Below are 18936 nucleotides of genomic sequence, written 5' to 3' on the forward strand. Positions count from 1 at the left end.
AATGAACACCGAGCATAACTGTTGCTAGGTAATTGTCAAAGAAACTCACGCAAATTATGAAATATTAATAAATTGTATTTACAAGTCAGTGGTGCTAGAGTGCTCCTGCTTTCCCAGGAAAGTGCAAATTATAAGGCTGTATTGCCTCCAAAATTCCTAAAATGACCCAACTAAAATGGCACATTAATCAAAATGGTTCTTAAAATGGGCAGTCCAACCAGCAGTAAGTAAGAGACAATTCTTAGGGTTTGGAATTACGAACTTTATTCTGCCTTTACGCTATGTATTGATATTGTAACACTACAATATACCTCCCATATATTGGAGGACGTAGTGAAAAAAAGTTAAAGCATAGGGCCTCCAAGGTGTTAAGAGCATATTATCAGATAAAACAGTGTTTATCCATAAGAGAAGTAGAAATTAACAGTTCTCTTATCTCCCCCCCAAATTACAAAGTGGATCCCACACATAAATCCTAAGTCAGCAAGTCAGTAGCTTTGAAAGTTATTTCATAAGTATTGAAATATTCAAAATGCTCACAGAAATGAGTTAATGGATGACTAGGGAGATGTGATTGTGGTTGGAGTACATTCCTTTTTCGTCTAGCAACATTTAGCAACAGTATCTAGTGTAGCGATACAAGATGGAAATGACACAAACGATATCCCTGACCAGGAGAGCCACACTCAAACAATTCTCCAGGGTGATTTTCAGATTGACAGGTAGAGCTGGAAATTTTCAAAATCTGGGGCAAGCATCATGATTAATGGCTTTCCACTGATTGCAAAGGCCCATCTGAGGGTTTACGCCACCAACATATGGGCGACCACCAGATAAATGAGGAAGAACAAACACGATTAAGCCTAAAGGAAATAATCCAAATACCAACTCTGCTTTCCTGTTATAAATACCACATTTTAAAAACCATGAAGATGAGGCTTTTCATAGTAGTCGGTGCAGGTGATGAGAGAGAGTCAACAGAGGGGGCAAAAACATGTGAACACAGCTTTTCTTTTTCTAGCGAGGGAATCCCATATTTTCCTTTTTTCAGTGAAGGGTGTTTTCACAGCGAGTCCCAGCGGGGAGGGGACTTTCAGAGCGCCAATGCTGGACGATGCTATTCCCTCAGACATGGACTCGGTGTGGCCCTACAGAAGTGTGACTTGAATTAAGTAGGAGGGTTATCACATGAGCTTTTCCCTCATTAATGACTGATCTGATGCACCACAGAACACAAGCTTTAGGGGACTGTTCACAGGTCCCGTAAATACCGAGCAGTCGTTTCAAACATTCTGTCCCATAAGAACTGTTATCAGTAGCTCAAGTACCTCTCGGGAATTCACGAAGGTGGTTTGAGTAGATGTTCTAAGTCAAAGTCCAACAAATAAGGCTTATCACCTTCAGAGTCTCTTGAAAAGCCAGAAAGGGGGTTTCAGCAATATGCAGAAGAATTAAATGCATGATTCCAGTCAGAGCTGAGAACTCTGTCAGAATTTCATGGCCTGTGGTAAGCAAGCATAAGCTAACATGATGGTTATCTCATGTCTTCGCTCACACCTGCTCATGTGGGAGGGGCAGAGGTACAACTTGATCTACCGTGGACATTAGTATAGCTTCTGGCTTTGGCTTCCCAGCACTATCAGTCTTATCTGCGCATGTATGTCCACGTGTCCATGTGCAATTCTCCCCCACACCCAAATTAGTTTTTTTGTTTTTTTATTTTTGATATTTGTTTCTTTAAAAACCTCTTGGTAAATCAACAGTGAGCAGACACTCGCAAAATATTTGGGGATAATGAGAACATATTCATCTACTTATTAATTCTATTCATTAAGCAAATAAATACCAGGTACCTGCTAAGTTCAAGGTACAGAGCTATATGCTCTGCAAGATTGTTTTAAAAGGAATTGGTCATGAGACCGACCCTTAATCAGCTTATAGTTTTTAATAAGCCAGATTCTATGTGGTTGGTGCCAAGGAAAGACTCAGCTAAAATTAAAGCCATCTAGGTGGGGCCCCTTCTTTCCAGAATCACCTTCTCTGGGAATGCTCATTCTGAAGGTTCTGGCAACTCTGAATCACTTCTGTGGTAGTCAACTCCTAGGAGGTGAACAGAATGTGAGGAACAGTCTACATAAGGAAACAGATGTGGCACTGTGGGGATTATGGACAGATCTGAGGAGACTTACATCTGACATTTCAGAACAGAGTAGGTACCTACAGAAGGTACCTCTCTAAAAGTCTTGGTTTCTTTCTGACACTATCCCCCTTCCATTCCAAATCTCCCAGCTTTTGGCCTCTCCAATACGTATGCTCTTTACAGATAGGAGCTTCAACTAAGAGTAATAATGGCTACTTTTCTTTGAGTCCTTACTATGAACCAGACATGATGCTGTTTCGTGTACAAATGCTCCCTTTTTTAAAAAATTATTTTTTAAATTTTTATTTTTTTTCATTAACATATAATGTATTATATTTGTTTCAGGCGTACAGGTCTATGATTCATCAGTCTTACACAATTCACAGCGTTCACCATAGCACATACCCTCCCCAGTGTCCATCACCCAGCCACCCCAACCCTCCCACCCCCCGCCACTCCAGCAACCCTTAGTTTGTTTCCTGAGATTAAGAGTCTCTTATGGTTTGTCACCATATTCTCCCTTTTAATACGAAGTATGTTCTTTTAGTATTCTTATTTTACTGATAAGAAAACTGAGATTGGGGCAGTAGTTTATTCAAAGTCATCCAGCCATTATTTCATCTGAACTTGGGTCTGTCTGACTCTAGAGGCAGAGTTTTTAATCATTATATTATACCAATTTTGAGTTTCAGAGATTCTGGTATTTTATCTCTGGGCTTCAAATAACTCCTTCAAAATTCCCATCTAATACTCTAATTGGACAAAGATTTGTTTTCTTTTACAGTTGAGTCTTAAGGGAGTACAAGAAAAGAAAGCAAAAATTCCACAGAAAAAAACAGACTAGTTGGACAGGGAAGAAACAGCTGCATCCACTTTAGGTAAAGTTACATGGCCTAGTTTATGGTTTTGGATGAAACGGCATGTTACCATTTGTCTGTTCATTCTCCATGGTTTACTAGGAAAATACCATTCGTTTCCCATTACCTTTCTCCTCAAGAGCTAGGATAAAAAGAATATGATTTCCCCTCACATATATACATGAAGAAGATGTAATGCGTTCCCATTTTATTTGCAGACCAGAATCTGTCACTTCTTCACCCACCAAGATTCCAAGTGTTCTTAGAGTTCAGTTGCTACATTTATGAGAGTTGCCTTTTTAAAAACAACAACGAAACAAACAAACAAAAACCTTTTAGGAACTCATCGTCCATAACCTGGGTAATGCAAAAAATCACTCTTGGTCAAACGGACACTAAAAAGTTCTCTAATGCACGTAAATACCTGGTCCTGAACTCTTCACTTATTTCCCTTTAGGGATTATGTGTCTTTAGAAAAGGGGTAAAATCACGTTTCCTCCAATCACTGCACCTGAGATTGACAAAAGGCAGGTAGAGGAAACTGAGCAGCCTGCTGTGTCCCTAGGCTGTTTCCACTGGAGGCATCCAAGACAAAGCGGCCTCTACTTCTTTTTCTTTGAAATAAATAGACATTTGAAACACAGGAACTTACTACTTTCTCCCCCAGATATTAATACGTTCTTTGAACTCACATGATCCTACCCACCCCCCAACTCAGCCCCAAAATAGTATCGTGAATCCTTGAGGTAGCACCAAGTGATCTGGGGTTAAAGTGAACTTGGCTAGTATCTTTGTGCCTTTGGCCGAAAAATCCAGGCTCGATCCTGGTTGCTTTTTGGAATGGGAAATGCACAATATCGGTATTACAGGCAGCTCCAGAAAGGCATGCCAGGCCTCTCATGCTCTCAATTTATATTTGCATGTGAACAGCTTGTCGGCCATTTTATGAAGACAGATGAATCGCAGGCCTGCTAGAGGGATGGCCAGCCCTAAATACATGAACCACATACCCGTACAGCCCACCAATTTTTAAAAATGAAATGAGAATAAAATGAGTATCTCTGGACACAACTTCAGGCAGATTATATGTAAGTATGATCGAAAAATGAAACACTTAAGGTATCACCTGTAAGTCAGGTGGAAATAAAGGATGAAACTAAAGTATAATTATCCCTTTACAAATGTCAACAAATAATAAGACGTAGCTATTTATGACACTAAAGACAAGACTTCAGGGGTCTCTCTTTTCTTATGCTTGCTTTGAAGAGATAACTTTGATAAGGAAAATACCACTAAAACACCAGAATAAATAGGGGGATAGCCAGAGAGTCCATATTTAATGTCAGAATCCAGCAATGCTATCAAGAATGTACCAGGCTTGGGAAATGAAACAAATTATGTAGTGAGAGGATATCTAATGTGGCAAAAATCCTCCATCCCACAATTCTGACATAATTCAGTTTACCTTATCTATTCCAAAAGATCAGACGGAGATCAAAGTGGAAAAATGTATAGCACAACAAAAGAGTGACCAAAGGAATGAGGTCATTCTAAGTAGATGAAAAACCAATATGGTAAAGGATGATACTGACAAGAAAAATAATGAGTAATGTTGAAGAGCTAACAATTTTTTATAAGCTATATGAATATGTGCATCTTATTTAGCTCTTCAACAGGTAGGCTCTTATTATATATTATTACCGTACTATTTTAAAGATGAGGAATAACTTTATGCCTTGAGAGGTTAAATAACCTGTTCAATGTTACAAAGGTAAGAAATAGCAGACCCCATTAGGGCCTTTAGTTATATCACTGAGGAAGAGCATTTTGGAATTTTATGAGATGATATCTGGGAAAGTACATAGTACAATGTTTAGTATATGATAGGGACTGCCAGTTCACTCTTCAGTTTTTACTGAAACTGATAGTTTTACTCCATCTTAAATTCCAACTTATAACAATCTGTTTTGTACTTGGAACACATACCACGGATCTAGTACTTTACTGGATACTATTATGTTTGTATATAAAGAGTGCACTCTATGCTAATCAAGTTTCTGCAACAGAAAATTTGTGTAATTACACAATTTAGGAATTTAATACTGTCACGTATCCTTACTATTTTACTTCAGACAATTTCAAGTGGAAAATCTTCAAAGGCAGAGATCATTTTCTGAAAGCACTTAGGAAAGGGTTGAGCTCTGAACGGTTATAAAAATATTTGTCAGTCAATGACCTTAAATCACCAGAAGGTCGCGGGGCATTTGCCACCTTAGAAGGAACTAAAAATGAAACAGAGAGGCGGTGGCTCCTCGCTTGTGCTGTAGAAGGTTCTGAAATCAACCCTACCTCTCACAGTCATCAATGTTCTTGGGAACTAAGGTTCTCATGAGTACCCAGATGGTGTTTGGGAGCGGGATGGAGGAGGGCTTGGGGCTGCTCGAATGATCCAGAGACCTCCTTGAGTCATCAAAGTTGTTCCTACTGTGAGCTGCCCATGGGAAAGACCCCAAAATCCTTGTACTTGGTTGGCTCCTGGCTACCGCTGGACTCTAAAAGCAGCAGTTAGAGTCCGCCAACTAAACTTACCATTTTCTGGCTGGTCCTTAATGTCAGCGTCACTTGGCTGGCTGGGACTTTCAGATTGACTTGAATCTGAAAAACATAAAAATACAGCCAAAAATTACAGGGTCTGTGAGGGAAAGTGGATCAGAGGTGCCAGACTTTCTCAAAAGGTTCAGCATGTAAACTAGGAATGAGAACATTATAGGAATGACAAGATGAATGAGAAAAAAAAAAGTGGGGGCAGGAGGAAGATAAGAAAGGGGGAGAAAAGCAGTGGCAGGAGCAGACTGTGCCTTTCGAGAGAGGACGCTCCGTTCTGGGTGTGCCTCCAGCGGCGTCTGGCTTGCGCCAGATCAAAACTGGAAACTCTTCAGAAACCCTTCTCTTACAGAGAAACCATTTCCAAACTGCTCTTCTTCATTATTTATACACTAGAGTCTGATAAAGACTTCATCCTTCATTACACACATCTGAAGCTTGATTCAGAACATAATAAAGTGTCAAAACATATTTTGAAGCTGGTATATAAAAGCAACCCAAACAACAGTAACAAGTTCTGTTGATATTTAGCTCTCTACTACAGCAACATACTATGCAGACTAACGCCACTAAATACGAGAGTCCTAATACTCCAGCGCATTCACTTGAAATCACAGGATCACTCAAAGGCATCTTCCTGAAAAGGGACAGGTTTCCTCCACCTTACGAGTATGATTTTCCTCTTGTACTGATGCCTTTGGGAGCTGCTAAGAGGACTTGTTTGCAAAAACAGGTTCCTGCACACCTGCGTTGAATTCCATTTATTTTTTACTTAAAAAATACAATTATTTCCAACTAAAAAAAAAAATTAATTCAGTTGATTTCTAAATGGGATCATTTTTGATGAAATAACATTTAATTTTAAAAATGAGATCAAATTGGGGCGCCTGGGTGGCTCAGCCGTTAAGCGTCTGCCTTCGGCTCAGGTCATGATCTCAGGGTCCTAGGATCGAGCCCCACATTGGGCTCCCTGCTCGGTGGGAAGCCTGCTTCTCCCTCTCCCACTCCCCCTGCTTGTGCTCCCTCTCTCGCTGTGTCTCTCTCTGTCAAATAAATAAATAAAATCTTTAAAAAAAAAAAAAAAGAGCTCAAATTAAGTTAGAGCAAAAGAATCTCACAGAATTAGAAGTAAACATACTTAGACATTTTTGGACGGAGGAGACAAAAATCGGGCAAAATATTTCAAGGGTAAATTTTCCTGCTATAAAACATATTCTGAGACTTGAAACAGTATATAACATTGTTTAAAAACAAACAAACAGAAATATTTTTTAGAAAAACCTCTACATCTGTGGAAAGTCTGGCTAATAACTTTACCTTGGCTTCACAGGGTTAGAATTGGCTAAAATTTGACCACATTTCAGCAAGAAGTTCAGTGCAAGATCAAAAGGTCATGACACTTAACTGTGATTAAACTGAAAATATTACTTCTATTTCAACAGAGTTATAGCATTATTATTCTCTTTCTTGGAGATATTGCAAAAAGAAGTAGCACTCCTAGTGACCCTAGGTCGAGAAATGCTAATTTATTACTTTAAGAAAGGCTCTCTGCTTTTAAGCAAATGAGGATTTTAATTATAGCGAAGTACTATAAGGAAAATATCTATCTTTAAGTTTTCAGATGATCTTAACCTGGTGACTATAGCAAATATTCTATGCTGATCCAAAAGCGCAAATAACAAAAGATGTTAAAAGTGAATTTTTATTTAGGTCTGGCAAAGTGATAGCTTTTATCATTTTGTAACGATCACCATAGTAAAAACACAAACAAAAGCATGATAGCTCAAAAAAACTTGAGAGAAATCCTTCAGAATGATCCCTGAAATCAAATATGGAGCCTGCACTGAAAATTGGGGGAAATGCAAATTCATACTGGTCCATATTTTAAATTTTAACTCGATAAATTAATATTACTTTTAGAGCAATAAAAAAATATGGAATGACTACCTTCTCTTTCTCTATAGAAAGATCCTGTAATTTTGCCATTAAAACTTACAAATTAAATAGTCTGAGAAGTATTTCAACATGTTTTAGGAGAAAGGCATACTTTTATTATTTTTGTCTAGAAAATTTTAAACCGTTAATATTTATAATTAAAATTTTAAAAAATACTTAATTTTGTTTTAGGGAAAGTTAAAATTCTTCCTGATGACATCCCAAAAAGGATACATAAAATTCTGCCAAATAGAACATTTATGTTGCTGTAATACCAGCAAACCTAGCTGGTGGAAATATGATAGCTTAGCCGATGTTCTTCTTCTAGGTATAATATCTTCAGGATTAATCACTTCTTCATGAACAAATGGAAAAACATTTTTCATCTCAATCTAAATATACAAAAGCCAATTACTTTTCTGATATTTATCCACTAATATTAAGGCAAGAAGGTTAATGAGATCAAAACGATGTTTTTAATAATATATTAAGTGGACTTCTTTGTTCTTTTGACTTTTCTTTTACACTTGGTTCATCACCCTACCTTTACGGAAACATAACATGATTATAGAAGACATGAACAGCAACAGAAGATGGCCGTAGGTGTGTTCAAAGAAAGTTTAAAATTCCAAGCCACAGAAAGAGAAGCAAATAAACAGCAAATGACTGAGAGGCAAAAACAGACTCAGAGTTGGTACGAAAGGGGCTGCAGCACTCTTCTGAAAGCTCAGATACACACACTGGGGTGGGGGGCATCTAGCCAAATTGAAAACAGAATTTAATTTCTCCAGTTTTATTCAAAAGCTGGAGACACTGCTATCCACGGAGGACAGCATACTAAAACACACTATCCTGGTAAGGGATAGGCAGAGCCAAAGATCTACAAGAAAATTTAAATGATCTAAAAATTTCCGTAGTTACTTTCAACCCTGGGCTGTTTAATGCCGTTTCTTTTTTGAACCAACAAGGAACAGAACTACCCTGTCCCGGGGCTATGTTCTATGCTGAGGATGCATGGACATGTTCCCTGCTGTGGCAAATGGTCACCGATGCTGTTAAGTACGGAGTCAACCAGATGACCAGAATTGCAAATTAATTTCTACCCATACATAATTGATATGTGAACAATTGCTTTCTTAAGCATGTACATTGAAACACTATCATGAAGGTTAACAATTAACTTTTCTCTTTTATACTTGGTAGAGACCTGCCAGAAGCCTAGGTTAACTTCATAGCTTCCTTTCTTTGACAATCAACACAGGGTCAGTTGATTGCCGCCTGAAAGAATTAGAGGCCCCAGAAAACAAACCCAACTGCATGGAATTGGATGCCATATCTCATAGCTTCTACCTTATATCTGGCATGACTTCCTCTGGTTCCCTGGTTGAAAGCCAGAAGATCTGTATATTACAACGAAGAGAATATTATTTAAAGTGTGTTTAAATGATGGAGTTGGAAATGCTCCTGTGAGGAAGTACATTAGGGTCATCAATTTTTTTTTTTTCCCCATCTAGGGACTTGCTTTTGGTTTAAGGAATCTTAGACTTCAACCTAACCTTGAAAAGCAATGTTTCTTTTGGTTTTTAAAAAATTTATGAGCAGAAATTTAAACCTAAAATAGACAGGGTTTGCATATAGGAGGCTGGATTGAGGCCTCTTACTCGAACGGGCAGCCAGCTATCTATGCATTTTTATGGCGCCTACAACTATATTGCTGGAGTGCTCAGACAAAGATATTTCACTATCAGTATAATCACTGGGGAAAGGAATAAAATAAATCCTAATGCCTACATATCAGTCTCTGCTTCCATAAGCTTGTGCAATGCAGGAACAAAAGCCTTGTGCTGGATTTGCTACTTATCCACGCATTCAGTTGCCCCAACCTCAGTTCTGCTCCCCTTCAGCATGGGACTTTCAGAGAACACTCCCTCTGGGAAGGGGAAGAATGACAAAAACATGTCATTAGGTTAAAACTGAGCAGGCAAAAAATATAGACATCACTTCCATGGAGTTTATGTTCTTTAGACATGAAGCAAAGGTGGAATGTTGCTAATTTTCCCTGTGCTCGGCTTTCTCCTCTCCAGTCCCTTCACTGTACAGCCATCTCTTATGGTGTGATTTATACTAAGGGATCTTAAATGATCTCCTATGAGAATCTGAGTTCCATAAGAAAAGAGTTCTTTTCTCACTCTTGTCTCCAGTACCTTCCAAGGGTGCCTGGCCCAACGAAAGGATTGATTCACTAATTGCTGAACTCAAACGAGATGAATTTTCAATAAGATGAACTTGTCCTTCGGGGCACCTGGGTGGCTCAGTCGTTGGGCGTCTGCCTTCGGCTCAGGTCATGATCCCGGGGTCCTGGGATCGAGCCCCACATCGGGCTCCCTGCTCGGCGGGAAGCCTGCTTCTCCCTCTCTCACTCCCCCTGCTTGTGTTCCCTCTCTCGCTGTGCCTCTCTCTGTCAAATAAATAAATAAAATCTTTAAAAAAAAAAAAAAAAGATGAACTTGTCCTTCAGCTTTCTAACACTGGGCCACTGCCAGCGATTAAAGAACATACTAAAGTCATACCTAATAGGGACTGAGACTCACAAAATGAGGAAGGAGGGCAAAAAAGGCCTTTATTCCTGCTTGATGTTCCCCTTCGTGGGGCCTGGCAAGGGAAAGACAGGCATATCCCTCTGGTTCGTTGGGTGGGAAATCTTGCTCAGTGTTTAGCAGTTGCGCACGATCACCTCCCGTGATCCCCTGGCCGACACACCACAAGAGGCTCCTCGGAATAACAAGGGCTGAGGATGGTGTCTGACACAGAGGAGGCCCCCCAGAAACATGCAGTCTAAAACGATGGACGACATTTTCGCATTCAAAAAATACAAAGCTGAGAGAAATCTGCCAGATTCTGATACCTGAGGGGTGCCTCAAAATCCCAACAACTGCTGTTGTAAACAATTGATAAAGGAAGAACAGAGGTGATATGGTGAAGAACCCTTCCCCCACCCTGACACAAACCAGTGTAATTCCTATTCAGTTATCATGATATCAACAAAGGTCTACGGACCCTAAAAAGACGAATTCTGGTTCCATGAGAAAAAGAATTCAGCCCAAGTTTCAACCTCCCTCCCTGCATTATGATTTGGCTAAAAATGAAGTTTTAAAAGTCTCTGTTAAACTTCCGTGTCCAGTTCTAAGTCTCCCAAATGTAAAGGTGATATGAAAAAGCCAGAGGCATCCAGGAACATAAATGAGTTAGTCAAATGAAAGAAAGAAAGTGAAAATTCCACCTAAAAGAGTTTCAAGTTGTTTGTGATGTGAAAGGAAAAGGCAAGGACAGGAATGAGTACTCTGCTGCAAGTAAGTGAAGAGTTAGGAGCATTTCTGGAAGAAAAGAAAATAAGGACTAGGGGTGATTACACTCTGAATCTAATTAAGAGTTACACTCCACAATTGCAGCCTTTAAAGATATTCAAGATTCAGGTAAGTTTCGTTTCTTATGGTTCAGGAAGACAGAGTTCTTTGCAGAAGAGGCCAAAACACACCAAGATTCATTTTTTCCCGACATCCATGATGTTATGATGGAAAAACAGTTCTCCCCCTGATTGCTAGTGTAAGGTTTAGAATTACTCTACTGTGACCCTCCAGTACCACAACGTGTTATGATAGTAAAGAAATTTGGAAGGGCAAATGGTTAGGATAGTCACATTTGTTTACTAGTCATTACAGCTACAGTTACAAAAGAAATATTCGAAGATTTTTTATATTTAAGGCTATTATCTATTTTTTCCCCAGTATCACCATGACCTTAAAGACTGAGGTGTGAGGAAATTATCTGAAAAACCTTTGTTCACGAATGCAGAATGTCAGTGTCTAGTTGTACATGTGTATATACAGTTTGTAGCTTACACGTGAACACTGATGAATACAATACCATCAGCTAAATCTAACATTATCCATCATGGTCTGGTGAAGAACAGAGATTTATAATACCATCATTCAATCTGGGGCCACTAAATATACTCAATTATTATTAGCTTTCCAGAGAATAGATAAAATCCTTTAAGCCCAGTGAATAACCAAACCAATATTTAATGTCAATTAATGTACACAGTTGTGACCCACTTAATGAAAAATTAACATACAATAACCTAGATTTTAACACAGATAAATCATGAGGTGAGTCACACCATCAAAGTTTTCTTAGCTTTAAAAATGGAAACACTCCACAGGCCTTTAAATGGCAAGTGTTATCTTGATTGGATTTAAAATACAAACTTTGATTGCTACAACTTTACCAGTAAGCTGGAAGGGAGTGTTTGCATGGGTGTGTGTGTGTGTGTGTGTGTGTGTGTGTTTGCACATGCACACGCGTGAGTGGTAACCGCGGTAACCGAAGCCTGCCGAGCAAGTCCTTCACCAGAAGGGAGATGGGGAGATGGAGCAGAGGAAAAGCCCTGGGTCCAAAAGAATTAGGCTAGTGTGCACACGTGGGTCTGCCTCTCCTCTCATCCAGGCTCGGACGGAGGGGGAAGGCTGTGTTCATGCAGCAGTGACGTGGCAGGGCTCCCCCAGCTGCTGGGGAGATCTACCTCTTAGCCATTTCCCTGGATCGCATTTTCAGGGCATATTTAAGAGTGTTACATGATCTAGGTTACTACCATTTGTTTTTCTTGAAAAAAAAATTTTTTAAATGTCTTCCTTAAGAAGAATTTGTGAAATATTAAATTTGCAGGAATTAGAGTTTTTGGCGTTAGCGCTGGTATTCAGAGCCCATCTGTTTAGTCGGGACTGTGTATGATGATGAGACCGTTTAGGTTGAAGAGTGAGTCAACCGTCTTATCACCTACTCATAAATGTGTTATTTTTCTGTGTGCATGAGGAGGTTGTGGAATGATACAGTTTTAACACGTTGAGAAAAAAAATAAAATGGCGTAACTATTGTGTTATGACAGTGAGGGGGGATCATTTCTAAGCTTTAAAAATGACAAATTCAGTCACTCTGAAAGTAACGACAAAATGACTCAATCTTAAACCTTCAGTCTTTGCACGAGGCTGATTTCAAGTAATGATCAGCTTTTTCAATGAAGTTCTACATGAAGTTAATGATCTGCAAGCACGATACTAAATTTATAATTTCTTACATTTTCTTCAACAAGGGTCTGTGACTAAAATATAGCATTCAGGTAATCATTTTGAGTTTTGTTTTTCCCACAACAGGAAATGTGATGGTAACCTGTTGATCAATTCAGAACTCCAAAGTTACTGACTGAGTCAACCTGGTCACCCACCCACTCATGTGTAAACAAAGACCTGCTTAAAAAGCCATCACATCCCCTTTTTAGTCACTTTTTTCACAAACGAAATTAATTGGAACAGTAAGTTGGTGGAGTTCTTAAACAGAGAATATATACTTGAAGATTACTCACATAGTCATCTACACAACTTAAAATAGAAAATTTCCCTGTATACTTTCATGTTATAAAAACAAGTGTGTCAAATGAAAATGATGCATGGTTGAGTTACAGTCTATATGCATTATTTTCTTGTATCCGAATATCTATAAAGAAATTTATTACAATAACAAAATGACTTCTGTTAAGGGAAACCATGCTATTTAAGCTCAGGATGTACACTAAGTATTAGCTTTTCTTGCATTCATTTTTTTTTACTACTGAAAGAAGCATGAAATGACAAATAAAAAAGGTGTTAGAAAATCTCAACTATATAATTTAACTGCTCTGGATCTCAGTTTCCTCATCTGTAAAATGGGGACACTAATTACCATCTTGCCTAACTTAACAGGATTGTTGCGGAGATCAACTAAAATAATACAAGGAAACCTGGTTTTAAAACTGTAAGGTCTCCCCTCCCCCCAAAAATGTACATTTACCATGGCAATATGAATCTCTCCATCCAAATTAGGTTTTTTGTTTCTTTTTTAAATCAGACCCAACTCACCCATGATGTGATTCTGGTATAAAACATCAGCATCATGGACCTCGTTTAAAAGAAAAGGTTCTTAATTCCCATATACTGGGAAAGAGATTATCTCTGATAATGGAAATGTAAATCTCAGCTTGCCGTTGTTTATTCCAGACAGACATTTGTGTGTTAAGTCTGTTTATCAGGCAACACTTTGTCTAAGCCAGGAAGTAGTCAGTCTTTGTAACAAGATGTATGCAAATGAATTTCCCATGAGTCTCTGCAGCAAATTGTAGCAGGGAAAAAAAAATTCCTTGTTACTTTACCAGCAAGAAGCTACCTCAAAAGTAGACTAGAGACAGAACTATGAGCTAGACTATGCTGATTAGTTTAAATGAGTCCTAAACATGTGCTCACAGTCTGTTGCTCTTTATTCTAAGCAGACTTGGGACATTACATCTGTTTATCAGACAACACTCTGTCTGGGTATTTGGGCTTTGTAACCTGTGTGAAAATGAACGGTGACCATAATCCCATGAAATAACCTGTCTGAGGCAAAACTCCAAACCTCCTGTCACTTTAAGAATCCCCACCAGTAGAATTTCCCATGAAACCTTTGAAACTTAAAAAAAAAAAAAAAAATTCATAGAACTCTTAACTTTTTGCCCACCTTCTATCTTAAATAACTTTTCTACATTCATTGGATCTCCTAAGGGCATGATAGACTCGGGACAGAATGGTGAATTTGATCATGCAAATTGGACTGATAAATTTAAAAAATTGCTAATATGCCCTACCTAACCATCAAAAAACTGATTTTTTTAAAAAGAAAATACTTTTCTATTACAATAAAAAAGTGTTCTTTAATCCTATTATTGTTTATCCTGGGATCCCCCCCCCCCTTTTTTTTAATCCTAATATAACTAACTCTTTTTTTTTAAAAAAATCTATACATGAAGAATTGAACAGTGTATTTCTTTTCTTTTCGCTTTTCTTGTTGGTTTTCTACAGGGTTTGAAAAACCTTACCAGAAGAATCGAATTGGTTTAGCTTTTCTTCCTAGACAAAATAAACACTTTAGGACTACTTGTTTGTATTCTCCTCAGTGGTGCTGTATGCATCAGCAGCTAAAAACAAAGAAACTTTTTAGCTGCTCAGACAAAATGCAGAAGCTTCCCAAACAAGGAGGCAAGGGAGGGAGCATGGCTGGAGGGGAGGGTGGGGGTGGAGAAGTGTGCAGAAAGTCTGACAGTCCATGCAATATAGGGATGATGGCTCTAATGCATCCAGGGTCCCCTTGCTAATTAAATATGCATTGGCACAGTTTTGATCGATGCAGACCATGGATCAGGTGACACACCTGTAAAATCTTGAGTCCAGAGCTCCCAGGAAAAGGGAAAATACAGTCTTGTCTCCTTATCTTTGTTTTCAAAGGCTCTCAATTTCTGTGCTTAGATATCTAATTTAATTCTCTCACCCCTCAGCAAACTGGATTAGGGAAGTCAATACCGCCTTTGTGCATCGACAGGAAAACACAGCTTTCCTTTTATTCAATTTAGCTATGACCTTTAGACAAAGATAATGACAACTGTCTAAAAGTAAGGTTAAGGCCTCAAGAAGACCCCCAGAGCTCAGGCTCCCACGGAATTTGGGATGACAAGGTGGTGGGGTGTGCTGTGTGACAGTTTCCCGCTTGGAAAGGCAAAAAGGAAGATAGGGGATTAAGAGGGGAGGGACAAGGGGCCCAGAGAAAACACAAGTGGAAGAGATCTGAATCTACTGACTATACAACCGAACCCTCCAAAATCAAACCAATGGACCCCTGTCACATCCATAACCAGAAAATAATTCTGTAAAAGAACAGGAGTGAGAATGGCATGGTAACAACTTGCCTAAAAAATGCAGACACCTTCATGAGGGGGCTAAAGATTCTGCGGCTGGGTAAACCAGGACGTTTGGGGTTTTTTGTTTGTTTCTTTTTAAAAAGGGTCTTTATCCTGAAGCATTTGAGAAAACAGGACTGTCTGTCAGTGTGGTATGAATTGCACCCCTGGTGAGGAATAGAACTAGGGATTTTGGACAAGTCTGGGTTTCTGCAGTGTTAGCAAGTGTTCGCACCACTACTCCTAACCAAAGGGGAAAATGACCCTGGAACATTCTCCCGAAACAGTAACTGCTTCCTTTTTAATTCCTTGACCTTGGGCCTACCCATTCCATTCATGAAGTCATTGTATTCATTAATGCTCCTACCGTGTGCCTCTCACCCTGTCTACCTAGAGACACAAGAGTTTAAAAGGTAAGGTCTCTGTTCCCAGGGAGCTCTCAGTCTATGCGGCTAATAATACAATCAAGATTCGGTGGCATCGCCTCTTGATTGAGTCCTATCTCCCGGTGAAATCAATGTACAGCAGCACGTTATTGTGCACAAGCCTAATTGCTTTTATTCTCCGTTAGCAGGAATCAGGACCACTAACTGTAGCCTCGTAACAAAATTTAAAGGAACCTGGATGCTAACTATTGGTGGTAGTGGCCGGGATCTGCTTTTCTAGGGAGCTACGGGAGGCTGAGGCAGAGTCCTTTTACGAGAAATGGGAAGCTGTTTCTGTATACTTGGCATGGTTGGGCATGGTGGAAAATACCAAAATAGTTTTTTTTAATCCGATTTCCCCACAGGAACAATTTCATAGAGAGTGCCGAATGGTATTCCTAATCAGGCCCGCTTTCCTCCCTTTGAACAGAAAGGACAGTTCTAACAGAGGCAGCTGAGGTACAAGCCAAGGAGGCAAAGGTATTAGCAAGCCTGGGTCTGAGCCCTCTCTTGGACGCTGGGTATGCCCCGTTGCTTCTCATCTTCTAAACGCCCGAGTTTCAAGATTATGAGGACCGAGTGGCGTGATTTTAAATGCCTTGTAAATTATAAGACCAGTAATTCTCTAACTGTACACTGCACGGAAGCAGGTTTTTGGAAGTATATAAACTAGTGAAAGAATCACACTGACTACCTCCTTTTATTTCCTGCCTCGTTATTTTTATTGCCAGATAGCACAGTATCTGGAACATATAGGTACTAATAGATGTTTGTTGAAATGGAATAGAAATCAAAAAATGAAAAAATAGCTCTCTTAGGGTCATGAAATACAACAGGGCCCATCATAGGAGATGTTGACAGATATTTCGGGTGGATTCTTTGGCTTTGGGGAGACTGCAGGACAGGATGGTGGTATACTCCATGTGGTAAGGGAAGACCCTACAGAGGTCAGAAGACCTGCTTTCTGGACCGGAATGAGGGGCGTGTTAGGTATCCTGTAAAGATTCTTTGCAGCCCCAGAAATTCTAATTTGAAATAGATCATGAGCAATCCAGTAGTTGGTCTTTTGGCTACATTTAAGCCTGGGACCCTATCCCATCAAAAGGGACTGGATGATATTTTCTTATTTACTGCCAATTATAAGTGCAATTAGAAAAAACATGAGTGCAGTAATCATTATAAGTCAAAGACTGTCTCTTCTTTATAAATGACCACAAATAGCCCACTAAGAGTCACAAATGTTTATCTTCAGTGACTTGGTCAATCCTGACCACAGAAGGCCACAAGCAATGTTTTCTCTTTAGACCTTGATCCACCAAGTCACCCAGAGCACCAGAAAGCATTGTGTTTTAGGAGCTACTGACTAAGGTATCCTTAAAGAATGTAGTCTAGGTGCAAGGTCCTAGGATTTAAAACAGTATTTGTTAAAAAATATTTCAGATATACTTCCTCTACATATAATATATATATACATATACATAATCTTTTTTTTTTTTAAAGCTTCTACCCTTACATTCAAAAAGGATTCTATTTATTTATCTGAGAGAGAGAGAGAGAGCATAAGCACATGAGCCAGGGGGAGGGGCAGAGGGAGAGGCAGAAGTAGGCTCCCTGCTGAGAAGGGAGCCTGACAGGGGGCTCCATCCCAGGACCCTGAGATCATGACCTGAACTGAAGGCAGATACTTAACGGACTGAGCCACCCAGGTGCCCCTATATAATCCTTACACACTGACAATAACTTTTCCCTAATAACTTGGTTTCTGAACCTATAACAAATATGCAAGAATACGGGGAGTTATCATTAGCCCAACCAAAAAATGGTTCTCAGACTTCCCATAGTATCCTAATAAAGCTCAAATGATATGATTCTCTACCAATTCACCCAAGCCTTTTGCAAGTAGAAATAATCATATATGTTTTGCTTCTATGTCTTTATGATAGATAAAATGATTTAAATGTACTGAATCATTTCACTTTCAGGAGTTTCCATTTGGATCCTATCATGGCTTTCTCCTTGACATATGCAGTGCTAAGTTATTTAAAATTAATTGCAGTACAATATTTTAAAATTTCTTCACATGGTGCTAATCTCAAGTGCTTTGGATGTTTGAACCACACTTGGAAGCCATCAAGTTCTGTGTATCTCTCATGGAGCAGTTGAACATGCTAAAAAGATTAGTCAGTGAACTTTAATCTATAACCAAAACTATACTGAATTATAAAATTTCAAAAATGTGTGAGTTGATACAAATGAGAAAACTGCAAACATTCCACATAACAAGCAAAAAACAAACCTAGATAATTAAAACACATAAATTCACTCATATAGCTTTGAAATCCAGAAAAGCTTTCAGAAATCCACCACTGATCCTGGGGTCCTACTACTTGAACACAATTAGGTACCAGTTGAGCTCATGTGCTCATGTAAAGTTCATTTATCTGCATTTTTGTTTTCATTTTAGGACACAATCTCCATTCTTTTCTGTGGTGACGTTGGGGTGGGGGGATAAGTATTTTTGATTTCAGGAACTCAGTACAGATGAATAATATGCTTAGTAATAATCCTACAATTAAATTGTCTTCCATACAATGCCTAGTGATAGTTTGGGTCAGATTAGCCAAATTAATTCTCTTCAGGATGTGCTTTTATTTATTTATTTTAAAAGATTTTAGTTATTCATTTGAGGTAGAGAGCGCTAGCAAGCACAAGGAGGGGGTGGCAGAGAGAGAGAGAGAGAGACGGAGAAGCAGACTCCCCCCTGAGCTCAGAGCCCAACGATGATGACAACATGGGGATCTATCCCAGGTCCCTAGGATCACAACCTGAGCCGAAGGCAAATGCTTAACTGACTGGGCCACACAGGTGCCCCCAGGATGTGTTTTTAAAATAAGAGTTTCTTGTCACCTGGATTTATTTTGATTAAAAAAATCATGTGTTCTGGGAAGTCTAATATAAGGTGCTATTTCAACAGCTACTCCTCATAAAAATTCTAAGTGGGTGATTTGATCTTTACTCTGATTCCTTGTTTAAAAATCATCGCCACTCTAACCAATGACTAATAATTAGTTATTCTTAGGAAGAAGAAGCTTGCTTATTTCACCATCAAACATTTATTGATCACCTACTGTGTGCAAAAGCACTGTGAGCTTTTTATTGAGTCCCAAGTCTCTATAC

General features: G+C 39.0%; 1 protein-coding gene across 15 annotated transcripts in view; it reads right to left on the reverse strand.

Annotated features, from left to right (window-relative positions):
• Positions 1-18936, reverse strand: part of NFIA (nuclear factor I A) — a 369091-nt gene that overhangs the window by 172519 nt on the left and 177636 nt on the right. For 14 of the 15 annotated variants that reach the window (XM_054512839.2, XM_045897554.3, XM_054512841.2 and 11 more), the window contains one exon: positions 5587-5652. The exons of the other annotated variant lie outside the window; for it this stretch is intronic. In XM_054512839.2, coding sequence (XP_054368814.1) covers positions 5587-5652 — 66 coding nt within the window. Of the gene's footprint in view, positions 1-5586; positions 5653-18936 lie in introns of those variants that run through there. 15 annotated transcript variants of the gene reach the window in all.

This window comes from Mirounga angustirostris, unplaced genomic scaffold (genome assembly GCF_029215605.1).
Source record: "Mirounga angustirostris isolate CCGP_5_RB_7025 unplaced genomic scaffold, mMirAng1.0.hap1 SCAF_4, whole genome shotgun sequence".
NCBI lineage: Eukaryota > Metazoa > Chordata > Mammalia > Carnivora > Phocidae > Mirounga > Mirounga angustirostris.